Below are 17,607 nucleotides of genomic sequence, written 5' to 3' on the forward strand. Positions count from 1 at the left end.
CCTTCTTTTCACATTAAGACGCTTCATCTAAATGATCAAGTTATCCAAACCTAAAGCTGTCATGCTCATTCTTAGCCAACTCGCAGTCCCAGTTTCGTAGGCGAACGATGTGGAATCTTCAAAACCATATTTCATTCGTTCGCCCCAGCCCCTCTAGTGAAAGGGGGTGTGGTCTAATCCTTACACTGATCCATTGTGACGTTGCAGTCTGTGCGATCTTCCAAACTAATATGGAATTTAGACAATGAGCCAATCATGACGATCTATGCACAGGTGCAGCCGCGGTGCAGTGCGCAAGATAGACCCAGTTACACTGGCATCGTGAGTCATTCTACGTGGTTTATCGTGAACAGAAGAGATAATTGCAGGACGGGGACCGCGTGATCCTCACTGTGCCTGAGTCTGTGTCCTGACTGACTGCGGTTTCCCTTTATGTAGGTCCCAGTGCGTATGGGTGGGCGCGTCGGCACATGAGTGGTTGCTACGCTGACTAGGCGGTGCAGACAATCGATGTCCGATGAGTTAGCTTAATGCGACGTGTTTGTGCTTATGAGAAAAAAGACAAGCCTCGCGATCCAGTGAGCGGCTGAGTTGAACAGTCAAATATGTGGGTGACTGGGTCGCTACAGCTACTCCCCCTCCAGCGAAAGAGGAAAATAGATGCGGAAGACATCCAACAGCATCGAGTGAGCATGGTCGAATCGGTAGTCCGAAGTGGGAAAGGTACCGATGTGAGTGTAAGTATGGCGAAGTATCTTTGGAAGTCCTGACCTAGATAGGAGGATAATTAGGGTCCTCGACCGAAACCGAAAGGATGCGATGTTTGGCGTAAGACCGGCAGAGCAGTTCCAACCTCCTACCTGGAGGACCAGAAGGCTTTTAGACATCTAATCACTGACCAACATGGTACCGGGTATCACACGTACTTTTGGGAATGTTAGTATTTCTCAGGACCAGTTAAATGCTGAATTCTTGCTAATTTATTTTCCGAAGCTTTAATTTGTACCTTACTCGTCATTTTCCACCACACTGGACATTTTATTCCAGATCGTGTTTATTTCCTACTGACTACCGAACGAATTCGGTTCCCAATATAGCAACTTGTCGCGTGTCTAATGCGGGAGGAGTTTTATCACATTCACCAAGTTATTAATCTGTCAACCGTTGGAATCGTTCTAGTTGGTTGTAAACATTTACTTATCGAAATTTATCCACTGTAGATTCAGTCACTGCTCACTTTTTCGCCCCATTTTCTTCATTTTCCCATCATATTCGCATGTAGCTACGATCCTCTGGCTGAATTTGACTGCCTGGTGGATGGATTTTGGCCGGAAACGGTAGATTTGCTTTGCACTCATCTCTCTGACATGTTCGATCCTGGAGACCCGGACAGATTTTTCGAGGTAAGTTTGGTACTTAACTATTCACAGGTTTGGATTTGTGAAGCTGCCGTCGTCATTTAGATGCCCTAGTTTGCGTTACCTTCCTATGCATCTGATGATGACAGGCCAATTAATGCTGAACGTGCTGTTTACTATCGTTGAAAATAATTGTCCACTTGTTATTCCAAACATATTTGGTGAATTCGTTCCACACAACGTTAGGTCGGTTCTTGGCTGAATTATACTTTTTTCCAAACCATTTTCTTACTTCTAAACCCGTTAACGCATGGTGGGTTCAGTTCATTTTGGACTCACTGATACGCAGCTCCCTGTACAGTTTGTTACCAAAAATGCTCCGTAGTGTAATGAAACAGTAACAGTTCATTTAGATAGATGTTTGCTTCTTCCCAACATATATGCAACACGATTTTTCGACTTCCTCAACTACAATGCTGCGCTTCCTCACACCTTATAAAAATGATTAATCATTCCCGTTCCCTGTCCATACAAAACCTACCGAATTCACGTCATGTTAACCTCTCCAGTAATATGCATCCCGGAGGACTGTTGTTCACATTAGGTTAACACACCACACTGTGATTCACACCACCGTGGCAGAATGAGGCACAGACACAGAGTCCAGCTAAGGTCAACATTAAGCTTACGGTAAGATTTCCTCAAATTGCTTCGTTGACCCTAACACCAATCCAACTAGACTCTAATGCGTTGTTTAATCAGGTGAAATGTGTTTGTCTGTCGCAAGGGCAACAGCGACAACTTAGCAACGCCCGTAACAGTCACTGCCGACCTCAAGTTATGAATGAGACTGCACAGAACTGGGAAAAGCGCTACCGGATTCGCCGTGTCTTTGTTAAGAGACGAGTGAGGTTGTGTCATGTAGATGTTCAAGAATCAGAAGTGTGGATCCAATCAATGACTTGTTTTTTTTTTCGAATGGCCTCAATCTATACTTATAGCTGTCGTCTTTTGTAGGCACAACTTTGCACTGATGTTTTGTTGCTTTAATTGACGGTTACGATCCACCCAAAGCCGGTCTATTAGAGTTATCTCTCTGGAGAAGGTTATCTCCTTGTTCGTTACCACCAGATTGCATAGGACAACTCACTCTATCTACCCATCGCGTCCATTTCTGGAAACGTTCTGCACCACTTGCAGAGACTGCAATTAGAATGCCCAGTCTCCAGTATGCATAAGGAGTTTTTGCCCGGATTTTAGCTTGTATTCAGTGGTTCACGATACTGAACAGTACATGATTATCAACTCCATTACTTCAGAATCCTTAGGTTGCTTCTCTTATGGACTTCAGACCGCGGTTTCCTATTTCCGACTACTTTATGTATTCTTAGCATTCTAAACAGTAGTTGCACGGGAAAGACTTGTTGACAAACCCCTCTGTGCCACTATTCTTTTGTCCTGAGAGGTTTCCCACTTCGAACTTTCCCCATCGCACCTTGTAGCTCTACGTTGTGAGTCAGAAATTCATCTCGAAACTGGAGGCAAAAATCCTATCTACCAAACAACTGGATTATTTTCGAAACAGTCCTGCCTACAACCAGTTCGCAAGCAAATGGAGTCTACCAGTTTATTTTCAGATACGGTATGTTTGCAGCAGTTTACCGTTTCTTTTCACGCTGATTCCTGAACCCCCAGTGTTTGCCAGTGCATCATTGCTGTCCTGGGTAGGAAGCGCATCTGTGCGAACATTGCTACTGATGCACTCCTTGATTTGGTGATTGTAGACACTCACTCGTGTTCTCAGAGCATGTCAACCTTTGCTTATTTCACCTCTAACAGGCGTTTTTCTCGACAGCATCTCATCAAATAGAATTATTCTCTCTGGGTTAACGCGTAAGATCAAACCAGAAGTTACTTTCCAAAACAAGTAGTCGAGACAGGATCAGAAGTTTTGTATTTTGCTGGTTCACACTTATGTCTCGGTAGTTGTTACTCTGAATGATTTTAATAGGTCAGGAATATTGCATCCCATTCCTGCATCTAAGAAATTGCTGTGTCGTAGATCTTACTTCTTTACGCAAAGGTGACACCAGCTCTCCCTGACCGAAACACTCGCTGTTTGTAGAGAGACTGAGAAAGTGTGGATAAGATAAACAATTTCGTTCAGCTTATGGAATGGATGATACGCCCCAAATTCGTTTATGAGAATGTTCTGTGAGCACAAAACTAACGAAAGATCACCTTTCAGCTTTGGAAAATTAGACGTTTACCGCCTAGATACCATCGAGTTATGCATAGAGAGCTTTACCCAATCCCACATCGTATTACGGAGGGCAAATCCAGGGGACTGAACCTCATTGACCCATCCTGTAGGAGATATCTGACAGAGCGATTTGCGTTCTTTGAAGCAAAGTCGGCAAGTGAACCACACAGGCCCATGACCGATAGCAAAAACATCTCTCTTATTTGAAGAGATCTGTACTATTCTGAAGTTTAACAATCCGGTTACTTGCAATAACCAGTTTTTTAATTCAGCGAATTATTGATCCTCATCATCCGTCCACACTGGCCTGAGATCTACAGCTTATGAATGCTAATCAAATGTTCATGTGCCCGGTAAGCCCCAATAAGGTCTACAGGTTTCATGCAGTTCTCCGGGATATACATTTATTGTTTACTGACTTACATGTCTCCCATTATCATTCTCTGTTGAAAGATGTGGTAGTGCAGGTTATTGATGTTTTGTTCATTCACGGGTATCCATGTTTGTTTCCTTCAGACCTTTCTTCTTTGCGACCGGATAGCCACACTATCTACTTGTAATTCATATTTAGTTGGTACCGCATTCACATCGCAGAAGCTCAGACATGAAGGACTTAGACTTCTGGCGTGTCTCACACGCTTTGCTACGACCTGAGTACACAAGGCCAAACTGTTGTTTCCTTGTCGAAATTTGATAAAAGATGTACTGCTGTTTGGTCAACAGCGGATTACAAATGTATATATTTGTTGTTGTGAACCTTTCCCATGTTTTCCATTGCTTTGCTGTGTGCATTGTAGGTTCCAGGAAATTGCTGCGAAGGTTGAGACTGTCATGCGAGACGAATTAGCATTGGCGAAGAATAGCTCACAAGGTATTGTTATCTACAGTTTTAAAACACCCCGATCTATTTACTTTCAGTTTATATGAAGGGCTCTATGTAGCACTGGGTCAGCCAATACCTGGAACCTAGAAACGATCTCGAACTCTCTCCTCAAGGGTTTCATGAATTACTTTTGGAAATGTAGGCACTCAGTTGCATGTTAATGATTAGCAGCACACACCACGCCTGCACATACTGTAGGATCTAACGTTATTTGCTATAGTCGTCCTCTTTGGAGTGTCTAGTCATGAAATGGTTAGCCATGTGAAGCGTCTTTCCCACGAGAAGCCACTTTTGATTGTTTTCGCTTTCCTTTCTACAGCAAGACAACCTTGCTCAAATTACTTCATATTAGAATCTTACCAGGCTCTAAGAACATCCGGGCATGGCATCCACAACCACGGTTGACCCTTCCATAATGAGGTATTTTCAGTAAATCGATTTAAGATGTCGATCACTTTTACGGTGCAGTGTCTTTTCATAATTATCAATTTGAGGGCGGTCGGGGATTATTGTTTTCTATGTGGCTTGAATTAAAGCCGCCGGTTCAATTTGGTGAATAGACGAAGGATTAGTCCGCAACTCGAGCAAAACTAAGTGAAACTCGTTTTCCTGATGCTTCGGCAATAGCAGTTTGGCTCATGGTTGATACAGAATCGACGCATCGCAGGGTCGAACCGATGCGCCATCCATGTGGTGTGATTGTGCTCAGTGACCAAAGTCCTGTTGCTTGAACCTTTCAGCGACTACACAGTACTCATCTTGAGTTGAAATGTGAATCTTCTTGGTCTGTGCACAGCAAATCTGAAGCCAAAAATACGCGTATTCGTACAACGGTGTCGCAGTGATTTTTTCAGTTTTTCTAATGGCGTCTAAAAATTCGGAACATATTCTGTCGCGGATAAATTATCGCTTCTTGATACTTCGAACTTTGGGTGACTGGTACTACTGCAGTCAACACGGGCCTTCTGGTGACCGGATGCAAAGCATATAACTTGAAGCGTGATGAAACCTCCTTGGTATTTGCTATCAAAGTAGTCGCAGTACTGAAAGTTGGTAGTGTGTCTCATGGAAGTTAAAATTTGCGTTGCTAAGTTTGGCTGTTGAGGTACAAATCAGACACTTGCGAATATTTGTTTGGAACAAGAGGAGTTGTGATATTTCAAAGTTAGGGAGCTATAGAACCCCGCATTCGTCCTTCTAGCAATGTATTCCAACCTTATGGCTATAGGCTTTTTGTCTACATATGCAGTTTTTGTCTTCCTCTGTTTTTTACGTGGCGTTACGTGGACTGACCTTTCTTAGTAATTTTTAGCGACCGGTTGATTTATATTACGCCGGGTGCCATATCACTACCATTAACCCTCAGTTTATGAAGTTAGTAGTTGCCCGCATATGGTTTGTCCGCTGCCCGCCAACTGTGCTCACAAATTTCGTTTACTGTCAGATCTTTGCAAGGCAAAATCTACACTCGCGCTATGTTTCGTCAAATCAGTATAATTCACCAATTTCTTCATCTAGGCTGCCTCCTAGAAGTGACCGATGCATTACTCACTCAAGTTCAACGGTGCTGGAAACAAGGCGTCTATCTACACAGCCTGAAACATCGATTCTTCAGGTTGACGCTACAGCTACTTAGTCGCTATGCTACCTTTGTCGTGAATCGTTCAAATGAAAAAGGAATCCCTGATGCTCAGGTATGTTACCCAATCATTCATGTGATAAGGAACTTCTCCGCTTATACCACGAAGGCTTCCATTAAGCATGTATCCAATCGGTTGACGGCAAACCCTTTCGATGAGTAGTGGATGGGTCGATCTCCTAGGGTCATCCTTCGTCACGTGGTGTTGTGGTTGTTTTCTGCGAATACGTCTTAAAGTTCGATGACCAGAAGCCTCAGGCTTACTAAGTGTATCTGGCGCACTCTGCCTAGGTTTTCCTGTACACGCAAAATCACAACACAGGCCGGGGTTCTTCAAACTCCCACTCCTTCAAACCCTCCACTCCTAGTGCCCCCCTACCGCCTTCTTCGTCATCGTGGACATCTATAGCTCAGTAATAAATACGGATGCCTGACCTCTCCTACAAACAAGGGTAATTTAATCATTACAGGAACAATCTACTTTAAATGAAGGCCAGAATATTCAGCCATTCTATCTTGCCAAGTAGAATAACAAATGGTAGATGGCCTTTATCACCTGTGCTCAACGTATCCGTCAGCCGTCTTAGGTATAAAAATATAAATAAATAGTTCACATGCAGCACTCTTTCGGTGCTTAGCTGCCATGCCAGCGGAAAGAGGGCTAAAATACTGCCATGTTCTCCAAGTCTAGACAGGGGCAGTCGTGATGTTGTGGTTGAGTTCGAACCACGGATCTTCTGATCCGCAGGCTGGCCTTAACCACTGAGATATCTCGAGCTCTAGATACAGACTCTGCTATCGTATGTAAGCACCAACAAAGGTAAGAAAAAGTCGACGAATGACTGGTTTACTGTGGTTGAGTGAGACTTGCTTAAAACTCGACTTGTTGGTTTGTTTGCTTAATCACAGTTAACTCTGTCCTAACCTTTGTCTGTTTGTCTTATACTCGTAAGTCATCATGTTTGGATTCTGTGGAGCAGTCGATTTACCTGCTGGTCGACGTCCATCGTGTAGCCACCTACGCGACTTCTGAATTACCTACCCTGATCCGACCAGCTTTGGGTCATATTCGGAACGAATCAACGACGGACAATGATCTCCCCCTGTGGCTTACTGACTGTTTAGCCGAAACGGCAGAACAGCTTTTTGCAGCAGCCAAACCACTCGGTGATGGTGTACTTGCACAAACAGAGGTATGCTTCAATGTTCTTAACTGAGGTTGCGCGCGCACTTATTCTTTTCACCTGTTTGAATGCGCGTACCATGTGAGTTGTAGTCAGATTACTACATCATTTATCGAGACTTCGCCTTACATATTCAGTTTTATTCCACAGATTTAAATGAGTTTGACTGTCACGGAGGCTTATAGTTCCATTTGGGTTGTGCAGTTGTTATTAATTGGAATTTTCCCTTGCCATTTCATTTTAGCATAGCAAAATTAGTAGCCGGATTCATGAAGACTGGCGGTCGCTCTACCGTTTGTTCTAAACCTATTCTCAGTTAGTGTACGAAACGCTATTAAGACCATTGGTTTTTTGGACAGCCTGTTGGCTTGTCAACATACTGAGTAGCTTAAGACAAAGCTTCTCCGTCACAAACTTGAAGAAAACATAGAGAATCCATGGCTACCCGGAAATGAAAATCAAAACTGCGTCTATGTGACTTCCTTACCCGTCGTGAGTGACTTGAAGTAACGTGTCAGTGGTGAAAAATTCTGGTATGTTATATTTTTCCTCAGTATACAGCTGGAGAGCTACGGTGAAGTGCACCTAGTATCTCATGCAGCGACTCATTTGTCTTCGATTCTAGGAGACTAATTGGAATTCATGTTAGTTCAACATGGTAATATAACGATATACCCAATTCGACTCACTATATCACAATTGTCATTTTGTAACATCGGGACATCGTCTGTCAAGTGAGGGTAGTGTTGTAACTGCTGCATTTTTGGCGAGTACTCTTGGAATACTTTCAGTAACCGCTGACATTCGGCGAATGTAAGTAGTCATCGTTTGTGAAATGCGTGCATCCTGGAACAGCGTAAGTGAGGCCCCAAACGGATGTTACAATGGATATAACGAAAGGAAACCAACTCAGTCTTCATTTAGGGAGTGTTTAAATATAATCGGTGATTTTTAATGGACAGTTTCGTCTCCTCAGAAGGATGACCCTTCGATTGAGTACAGACATTTTACAATTAATTGATACATGATTTTGCGTCCAAAATATCGAGTTTGATGCCTACACGGAATTCGCCTCGTCAGACTAGTCCCTAGGAAATAACTCCTCGATAAAATAGTCCTAGCAGAATCTGCTACTGAGTAGGATCATTACCAATGGTCTGACAATCCTCAGTGAACCAGTGTAACACATCCGGACATTTTCTGTCGTTTTTGTCTTTGCTTTCACAACACATGTCTAGGACGTGGAGGGAATCGTCGGTTTTGGTCCGTCAACTACGTTTTCGACGATGTTATCCCATCTTTCGATTTTTGTTACCTTACTGTAGAATCCTCTGCACGGACTACCAGCGGAACCGATCGAAGACGGTAGTTTGTGAGAACTAGTGCTAAAGATCACAGTGTAACTCGGCACTTGTCTGTCATGTAAAACGTACCCAAATGACACATTTATATCCGTTCCTTAAATTAAGGAGGACAGTGAGATCGGTTACTTAGGGATGAATTAGCGACAGTCAACTGGGAACACAACGGGAATTTGACCAGACCGACCAAAAGCGACAGCCATAAAGGGATGTTCGATGTGGGGAGGCCTTGTTGTACACAAACACCCAAAACTCACCACTATTTGTCAGGTGTTTTGGGCATACACATTCTCACGTATGATTCTTTAAGAATATCGAATAAGTAGGAAGCCGCAGCCTGTGTATCGAAGTGTTTTTCCTGAATGCTTTGAAAACAGAGCGAATCTCAAAACCTCTCTAGGTTATTCATCTTGTCAGTAAAACATATGCCTGAACATCCTGTATCCTGTCACTTGATTGTATATTGGGTTCTTTCCGGGCTCATCTTACAGAAAGTCGGATGAGTGATGACCAAAACCCTTTCTCAGTCTAATATGCATCATCAGCTCGTTCACTGCAAACTAAAATGCGGACAAGCGTTGTGTCCTTTACAAAACAATGAGAATGTCTCATCCAGAGCCAAGTACAGAATATAGGGTGCTCGGTCTTAATTTGATTGCTCATATTATTCCACAGACTGCTAGTCTGTCATACATTCAGCCGACTTTGGCCACCTGCAGCAAAAACAGCACACTAGCTTACCCGCTCTTGGTCTTTCACAGGATTGAAGATTACGAAAAGTATCCCAGGCGGTTCTCCCACTGTGGAAAACCCTCAGTAGTCCAACAGCAGGCCGGATGATGATTAATTGAGACATTAATAGGCATCAGATGTGAAAAGTGTATTTTGAATGTTGCCGTAAACGAATAAAAACAACTGTTCCCCTACCTTAGCTGTTGACCAGGTGACACGTTATCTGTTCGCCGAACGTGCGATTTGCTGTGCAAGCGTTTCGTCAATGTGCGAGGAGACATCGTTAGTGTGCGGTTGGATTGCCAACACCAACTGTCACCTAATCTTCAGCCAATAAGCTCACCCGAACTACCAATATTTAGGCACTTTCTAACTGTTTTCGTGCTCGCTGTAGTCGGTACGAATGGACGACCCAGATTTATCCCTTAAGGGTTCACCGTAGATGTGAACGAACACACGCTTTTTTTCGTTTGTGTTCCTTCTTTGCTAGCGGTAACTGTCTTTTCCCCATTGTTTTGTGTAGCAATCCTCTTTGTCGGTCAGTCGGATGATTTTGGATATCCCGCGTCAGTATCGACGGACTAACAGGACCCTACCAAATGCAGCATCTGCGTATTTAGCCGAGATGATTGCCCCTCTCCGTCGTGTCTCCGACCTTAGTGCAACAGTCTCGTGTGCAGGTGTCAATGATACATTGGCTGAATTGGTTCGTCAGTGCATTGCCAAGGTGTCCGGAGCGTAAGTTCTCACATTAGAGGAGCGTTGGCCATTTTGTCGTCCCAAAAACACTACACTTGGAAATTCGGTCTGTGAAGGTATGGTCTCTTGAATGCAGGTTTGACGGCAAGCAGACAGTAATTTCGTTGAACAATGTCCTGACCGAACCGTTTGGACAGGGTTCTAAAAAAACAGATCTTTCTCATAAACCTCGTATCGTACTGTGTTGTAGAAGTTACTTAGTTCACACACAACAGAAAACAGGTACCTGAACTGGGTAGATTGTCCTTAGAATTTTCACTTGAATGACATCCAGTATGTGCTCCACCGCCGCCTTGTTTGGAATACATGACGCTGAGGAAGGCCTCATAAATGGCCAGAATACATATGAAGCACGTATTTGGATGGCTAGAAGTTCATATCCTATGTATTTGCGAATGGAGCACATTAGTGTTTGTTGGAATAGTCTTATACTGTCATTAAAAAATAGATGACGGGCAAGTTGTTATTCCCTGTTGGACTACCATCGAAGTCATCAGGATACTAAGAAATGACGTTGTCACACACTTGTTCAACTATATTGTCTATCGAACAAGGCGCACATACCCTGAAACAGCAACGAGCTAAATCCCTGTGAGCATCTTATCAATGACGCCACCAATGGGATTGACTCAACTTCCTTTGCGATCCCCACTGGACATTAGTGTGTCACAGGACGACAGACAAACCTCAGCGAAGTAGCCCTTTTAGGACATGACAGCATGCTCGCGAGTAGAGCTGGTTATATACCGCTTGTAAGGAGAATCATGCACACCCCAACCANATCTCTCAGTTTTCTTTTGACAGTAGCCGCCTTCATTTCGCTCTGCCGAGTCATAGCGTGTCCTCCGCGGCCGTTTCGCCAACAAGAGTCCTGAGTTGAAAGTAGTGTTTTCTGTGATAGACTATAGTTGAGCCTTTGTAGTACACGAAACGTTGCACTCATTCCTCTAGTAATTCGGATTCATAACACTTGTGTATCAATCCCTAGGGTATACACCGCAGTCAGCTAACGGTTGCTATACTGCAAAGGTACTGGCAATTCGAGATGGATCTGTGGTTAAGGCATGAACTTACTGACCGGGAGAACCTAACTCCGGCATCTCGACTGCTCCTGTATAGGCTCGGGTCATCTGGCACTATCTCAGCTCTCATGGTCCCTACGGATGGAACATCTGCCGAAAGGACGGTACAGCCGAACTATTATTTTTATTATTATTGCGACTGATAATCAAACGTTTTGATCTGTGTAATGTCCCCGTATGAGAGGGACCATTACTCTTTGGTCAAGTATGCATGGAAGAAGGAAGAAAAGCCGCAGTTATGTGGCACTACTCCAGAATTGGACGTTGTATGTCGGTTTAAGCAATCCTCCCCCCCCCTCCTTCTCCGGCATCCTGCTCCTGTATAGGCTCGGGTCATCTGGCACTATCTCAGCTCTCATGGTCCCTACGGATGGAACATCTGCCGAAAGGACGGTACAGCCGAACTATTATTTTTATTATTATTGCGACTGATAATCAAACGTTTTGATCTGTGTAATGTCCCCGTATGAGAGGGACCATTACTCTTTGGTCAAGTATGCATGGAAGAAGGAAGAAAAGCCGCAGTTATGTGGCACTACTCCAGAATTGGACGTTGTATGTCGGTTTAAGCAATCCTCCCCCCCCCCCCTTGTTCGGTCATCTCGCGTGCAGAGTTCAGGGGTCGCAGTATTATTGAAGTCAGTAAGCCCGTTATGACAGGCGTCAGGCTGATCCCTCTATGTTTAGAATAGCCGCCTCGTGTACCTTTTTTTCAATAGAGGTATGATGATGGACTGGCAGCAGTTGTCTAAATCGCGTTCTTGCTCCCAAATAAGTTCGACAATCAAGCTATGGGAAAACGCAAAAATGCAACGCTGCCTTTGAGCGGTGCTTTTGGATGCTTGTCTGAACCGGTAGCTCTATTGTGCTTCAAAGCATGAAGGCATATTAATGCTTAGGTAGGTAGGTACCCACAGACTTGTTGTAACGGTATTTTCCTCAGCTTAGTTCTCGGTCTGAGCCTCCCAAGCTAGCGTTCACGTCAAAACAAACACCAAAGGTGCACAAGGTCTATTAACGCCCAAAACGAAATCAGGAACAGTTGTACAGCGCTCCGTATATATAGCGTAAGCGGCTATAACTTTCTGGAATTTCTGACGCGTTCTGGAGCTCCATTGGCAACCGGCATTCGGCCAATACTGGGTCATGATTGGCTGTTGGGTCCAGATTGTTGACCAATCAGATCTCCTCTTGATGCCGGACCGGCAAGCGTCCCGAATTTTGGGCCAACCTCGAGCGGGCTAGGCTTCTCGGCCATAGCAGCGCCTAAAGACGTGCGGTATAGTGGGATCCGCGTGGATTCCTGCCTAACAAGACTAAACCTCGAGCTCAGGAGAGGTCGCATGAATGACAGGTATAGAAGTCGATGGCCAAGAAAATGTTCTGTTCAATATTATCGTTGATTGGCTCAGTAACAGACGGTGTTCTGAGTCGGAGCGGCTGGAAGAGCTCCCATACACTTCGCTGCACAAGCTTTTGCCAATATTTGAAATCGCGAGTTATCGCACACCCTATCCTCACGCAGACTTCTTTTGAGTTGACCTATAACAGTGTCTGGCCGAAGTGTGCTCTGGTCTCGAAGTGATACATCTTCTATTGAGAAGTGATGGCAAGTATTCTGAGATTCAGATTTCAGTGTGTACATGCCGGGAAACACATGCCAGGTTCCCAACATCACGCATAGCTATTTTCATTGCTTCTCAGTGTAAATTAACGTTTTATGGAAAGACTGCTTTCTCATGACATGTTTGCTTAGTTCCTGACCATAGAACTTTTCTACTGCTAAACGCAGTTTACTTCATAGGTTTACCTTGGCAATTTGGTGAAAACCGAGTAGGACGAGAGCATAATCTGAATTGGCATGTGTACTTCAGAATGATGCGCAGTCGAGTATTGAGTCTCTCCGCCGTCAGCTAACGGTGCCACAATCGATTTTGACCTACGGCTATTCATTCGTAAGGGGATACTGGTAGCACAACGAAGCCCACTGCGCCAAAACCCAGTGCTGGCGAGAAGCAAGTGGTGGTCATCACAAAGTTATAAAAGACGTCCACCATGGTCGTTGCATCCTGACACTGAGTCTCGTCTGGCATGAACTGAGTCGTCCTACTTGCGCATTGAAATCTGCGATTAAACCTATAGCTAAACTCTCCATGATGAGTGTGGTTATATCTGGAAGCTAGGTAGCCTTCGTGGAGTCAGTGCTAAATTTCGTAAAAGCATTAGCAGAAACTAAATGGTTAATATTTCAGCCGGTGTGAGCCCTTATGTATGTGGGCAGACGAGCGGTACAAATGCGGGAGTTCACAAGTATCCAACCAAGCAATGGGGCCTAAGTTTGGGTGCTGAGCGTTATACAAACACTGGCTCAACTGGCTGCGACAAATGAAGAATCACCTGAAGTTGCCAGTCAACAGCACCCGAAAGATGGAGGTGCCGTCGGCTCAGTTGCTGCACTTGGATCTTTTATTCGGGTTCCAGGATTGCAGTCAACCTCTCAACAGAGAATCAGGAGTACGCTCAAGAGCAGGTTGTTGGTAAGCTTCCCTGAGGTTTCAGGCACTAAAGGCTGCATATAGAATGCTTAATGTGCGGAACCACAAGCCAAGAAGTGAGCACTTGATATTTGGATTTTCTTACTACGTGGTGACAGAAGGGCAGTTGTACTTGACCACTAATCAACCCACTCACGAATCGCAGTTAATTACAAATAGGTCTAACCCATTAAAGCCGACAATAGTATATCACCGTCACACGGTATACTTTATGACATATCGGATTAATTAATTTAATTAAACGGAACGCAAAAGCTGTTAAGCATGCAGTTTCCATAGACATTGTTTATAAGTCTAAAAAACAGTCTTCAGGTAGACGTTCAGACCGAAGTTCCTAACAACACTTGATTGTCGTCCCAACCAACAAGTGGTTCCATAGATGACTCTTGACGTGGTCCCTCTGGACAGGAACAACTGCACCTGCGAAACTGCAAAAATGAGAATGCCTAGTTGTCCTATGGAAATTCGCATCTGGATGTGCGGCCTTACAGCATTTCCGAGTATCTTTGTACACGAAATTTTGTGACGAGGTAAAACTATCACCATCTGATTATCGCCATCCAGAATCAGTTATCATGCTCTACAGCATACGGGGTCCATTTCACATCCATCAGTTGGTGAATCGAGTCCTTCATTTGTTATCGGAATAGGTTAGTGGAACAACGGGATCACAAACAACAGACCCATCTTCTTAAGAAAACTGTCACCCAATGTACTAGAAACTTGTCAGTTTTTTTAACCTTTTTGCGGTCAGCGTCACCGTAAGTTGTTTCACACAAGACCGGGTAGTTCCGTAAGGCTTAAGTGGGTCGAGTCCATGGAGAACCGAAATGTACTAAATGGTAGTAAATCTGTTGGATATAGACTCCTCTTTATTGATCCTACCCACATTGACTTTTCATTCACATGAAAATTACCTTCCTCAATTTGGGTGTTTCCTTGCTGGAGACGGACCATTTACGTTCTATCCACACCACGTTACTTATATCTCAGATCAGTGAAACGCGTCCCATTAACGAATGTGAAGCAAGCATGAAGAACAAAAGGTATTCTCGCAGGGTCATGTGAGCTCACATAATTTTGCGACATCTCGGTCCGCTACCTGCTGTCATTAATGACTATGTGAGGAAATTTTAGTAGTTAGCAGACCATGTGAGAGTAACCGAACAACATGAAATTGGATATATGGAGGGTGTGAAAACAGGAGTTACCACCGTGATGACAGACATTCGCAAATTAACCTGCTATTGGCTGTTCGGAAGTTCCATCGAACTTATGAGTATTGTCATATGAAGGAAGTTACTAACGTTCATTCGATTGGGGTCTTCACGGAAAAACGATCAGATCATCAAACCTGAAGGATCATGGGTATAAAGCATTCGACAGGAAACCGCAAAGGCAGGTAATATCTAGAGGTAAGGAAAGGCGGAAACGTTCAAGTTCAGGTTATTACCTCTACCAAGCCGCGTCTAATGTTCAAATCACCTGGTCGCGCAATTATAGCTTCCATATCGTGTAGCTGCCACCACTTCTCTATGAAGATCACTGAGCATCTGTAGCGGCTAAAAATCCGAAATACACCCCATCTTCCAGCACAACTGGAATCCAAATACCTTGTTACTGATATCTCGGCTATTTGTTACCAGCTTTAAACAGCCACTTAAGTGAATGTTCTTATGAACCTACTAATAGCTACCTTTCTGCTCTTTGTTCGTGCTTCCATACCTACAGACTCATTTGCAGATTCAGTTTTGGGTGGCCAGAATTGACTTGGAAATTCCTCAAGCAACCATTGTTCCAGCGTTTCTAACGTTCTGGTTTACTTCTTACCGTGTCTGACCATTTTGGATCCTCATAGGGCCCTCTTCAACCAGTCTTGCGTCGTATAGAGATGACCCGGGGGCGGTCAATCCATAACTTAGCAACAAAGTTTGAAAGCGCTGGTAACTGTCGTACCCCAGGACGCCCTCCTCCCCGAGAGGAGGTAAATCAGTGGTTAGTAATCCTGACAGCTTTGGTTTTGTCTGCAAGCCAGTGGAGCTCTCCGATCAATGCTATAGCCCTTACTGTTTAGCTTCCATTTCCTGCTATACTGGACCACCAGATCCGTCTGCTTCCACAAACCAGTCCATCGCGTCACCCGCTTCCCTATTCTTCTTGTCTTCCGTGAACCAAACCATAACAGCTAGAACTACCGTGCTTCAATCCATGTTCTGTGAGTTAAAAAACTGATTTGGTGACTGGTTTTTATTGGGATAGTGCGGCTCAGTTGCTCAAAAAATCGACCTGGTCTGTGGGCTGTCTAGGCTAAGTTGTATGTTCGTAGAATTTGCTTCCAACCAACGAAGTGTAGTTGGCGACGTCATCAAGGATAAAGTACATTTTTGTTGAATATTTTGCTCATGATGACATTGTCGTCAATGTCTGTAATCCCGTGATGGGGTTTACTGGTAGCCCCAGGAAGTTGCTGAGTATGCGGTCGCGAAGTTGGAAAGCATACATTCAAGCAGACAGTGACTGTCTACAACGCAGACTCGGATGCCGACTTTTGTACATGTTCTGATGAGATTTGGCAACTCATCAGACATGTCATCAACCAATGACATTCCCTTTTTACTAAGTCCACTGCCACACAGGAACTTTGCTCTTGTTGGGACTTGCCGGGTAGTCAAACACAAAAGTCGCGTGATCAAATTGCCTGACTACGTCGACAACCAACTCGATAAGCATTAGGCCTTAGCATCACCCAGTCAAACAATTTCCAAGTTGTACCTGCATCTTCTGATGAGTGGAACTTCTTCGGATCAAGTAACTTTGGTTAGCCCAGCGACCAATCACTCAAGTAAGAGAGGTTTAGTAGACACGAAAGAGCAATACAGCGGTATCGCCACAATATGTATATAGAATATAAATCATGGGAATCCAAGGATCTAGTACATTGGAAAAACGGTCCATGTGTCTTCGACTTCGTCGACACATTACTCAGACCTCAGTTTCTGCCATGATCGGATGCTTGGGTCTTCTCTACACAGTGTTTGTCAGTGCACTTCATTTGTTTTGCAGTTACCTTGGTCAGTTGACAGAAGTGCTAAATGCGGTCAAGAAAATGGAGGACAGCTTGCGGAAGCTGCGGGAAGTTCGACGTGGTGGTGGCTCGACCTTTGTCAACCAGTCGGGACCTCCCGGCAACGGCACTTATTCCGATGATGACAAAATTCGACACCAGCTGTACTTGGATGCATGTGCTTTTCGTGACCAGGTGGGTGTCTGTGTTTTTTAACTGCTGTTTGCACCGACATGCTGTGAACAATATGTCTTACATCCTCATGGAAAATGAAGCTGTCCGGCCTTCGTTAACTGTATGAAACCAAACAGATAGGTTATAGCGACGAAGTATTTCGCACCATCCTTTATCCCCCGGAATCAGGTAAAATATCGATCGGGTTTCGCTCAGCAGTGGATACTATCTTTGGCCGTGCTGAGGATTTGAGCTAAAGACATCTGACGTGCGAGGCGACCGTGCAACCAGTACTCCACAGTGGACGCTGGACGCACCTAAATCTTCATGTACGAAGAGGCAGACGTGCTCACGTTTCAGCGATGTGCTCCTAACATTCCTCTTTGAGGACCAGCTTGGTGTTTTGCGTATCTCAGTACCCGGTTGGAATGAAACGGTGGTTCATGCACATTATGTACGGCCTGCTCTTTCAGGATGGATTAGAGCACTAACGCGCATAATATGTTGAAATTTTAACCAAGATTTCATTTTGCTGAAAGGCCGAGGAGGACTC

At 44.3% G+C, this 17,607-nt stretch overlaps 1 protein-coding gene across 1 annotated transcript in view; it reads left to right on the top strand.

The window, feature by feature from the left end:
• Positions 1 to 17,607, top strand: part of T265_11373 (hypothetical protein) — a gene marked incomplete at both ends in the record, with an annotated part of 58,306 nt that overhangs the window by 37,309 nt on the left and 3,390 nt on the right. The window contains 7 exons of the mRNA XM_009178011.1: positions 1,283 to 1,403; positions 2,861 to 3,000; positions 4,419 to 4,492; positions 6,023 to 6,198; positions 7,097 to 7,336; positions 9,944 to 10,158; positions 16,880 to 17,075. Coding sequence (XP_009176275.1) covers positions 1,283 to 1,403; positions 2,861 to 3,000; positions 4,419 to 4,492; positions 6,023 to 6,198; positions 7,097 to 7,336; positions 9,944 to 10,158; positions 16,880 to 17,075 — 1,162 coding nt within the window. The remainder of the gene's footprint in view (positions 1 to 1,282; positions 1,404 to 2,860; positions 3,001 to 4,418; positions 4,493 to 6,022; positions 6,199 to 7,096; positions 7,337 to 9,943; positions 10,159 to 16,879; positions 17,076 to 17,607) is intronic.

This window comes from Opisthorchis viverrini, assembly GCF_000715545.1.
Source record: "Opisthorchis viverrini unplaced genomic scaffold opera_v5_493, whole genome shotgun sequence".
Lineage (NCBI taxonomy): Eukaryota > Metazoa > Platyhelminthes > Trematoda > Opisthorchiida > Opisthorchiidae > Opisthorchis > Opisthorchis viverrini.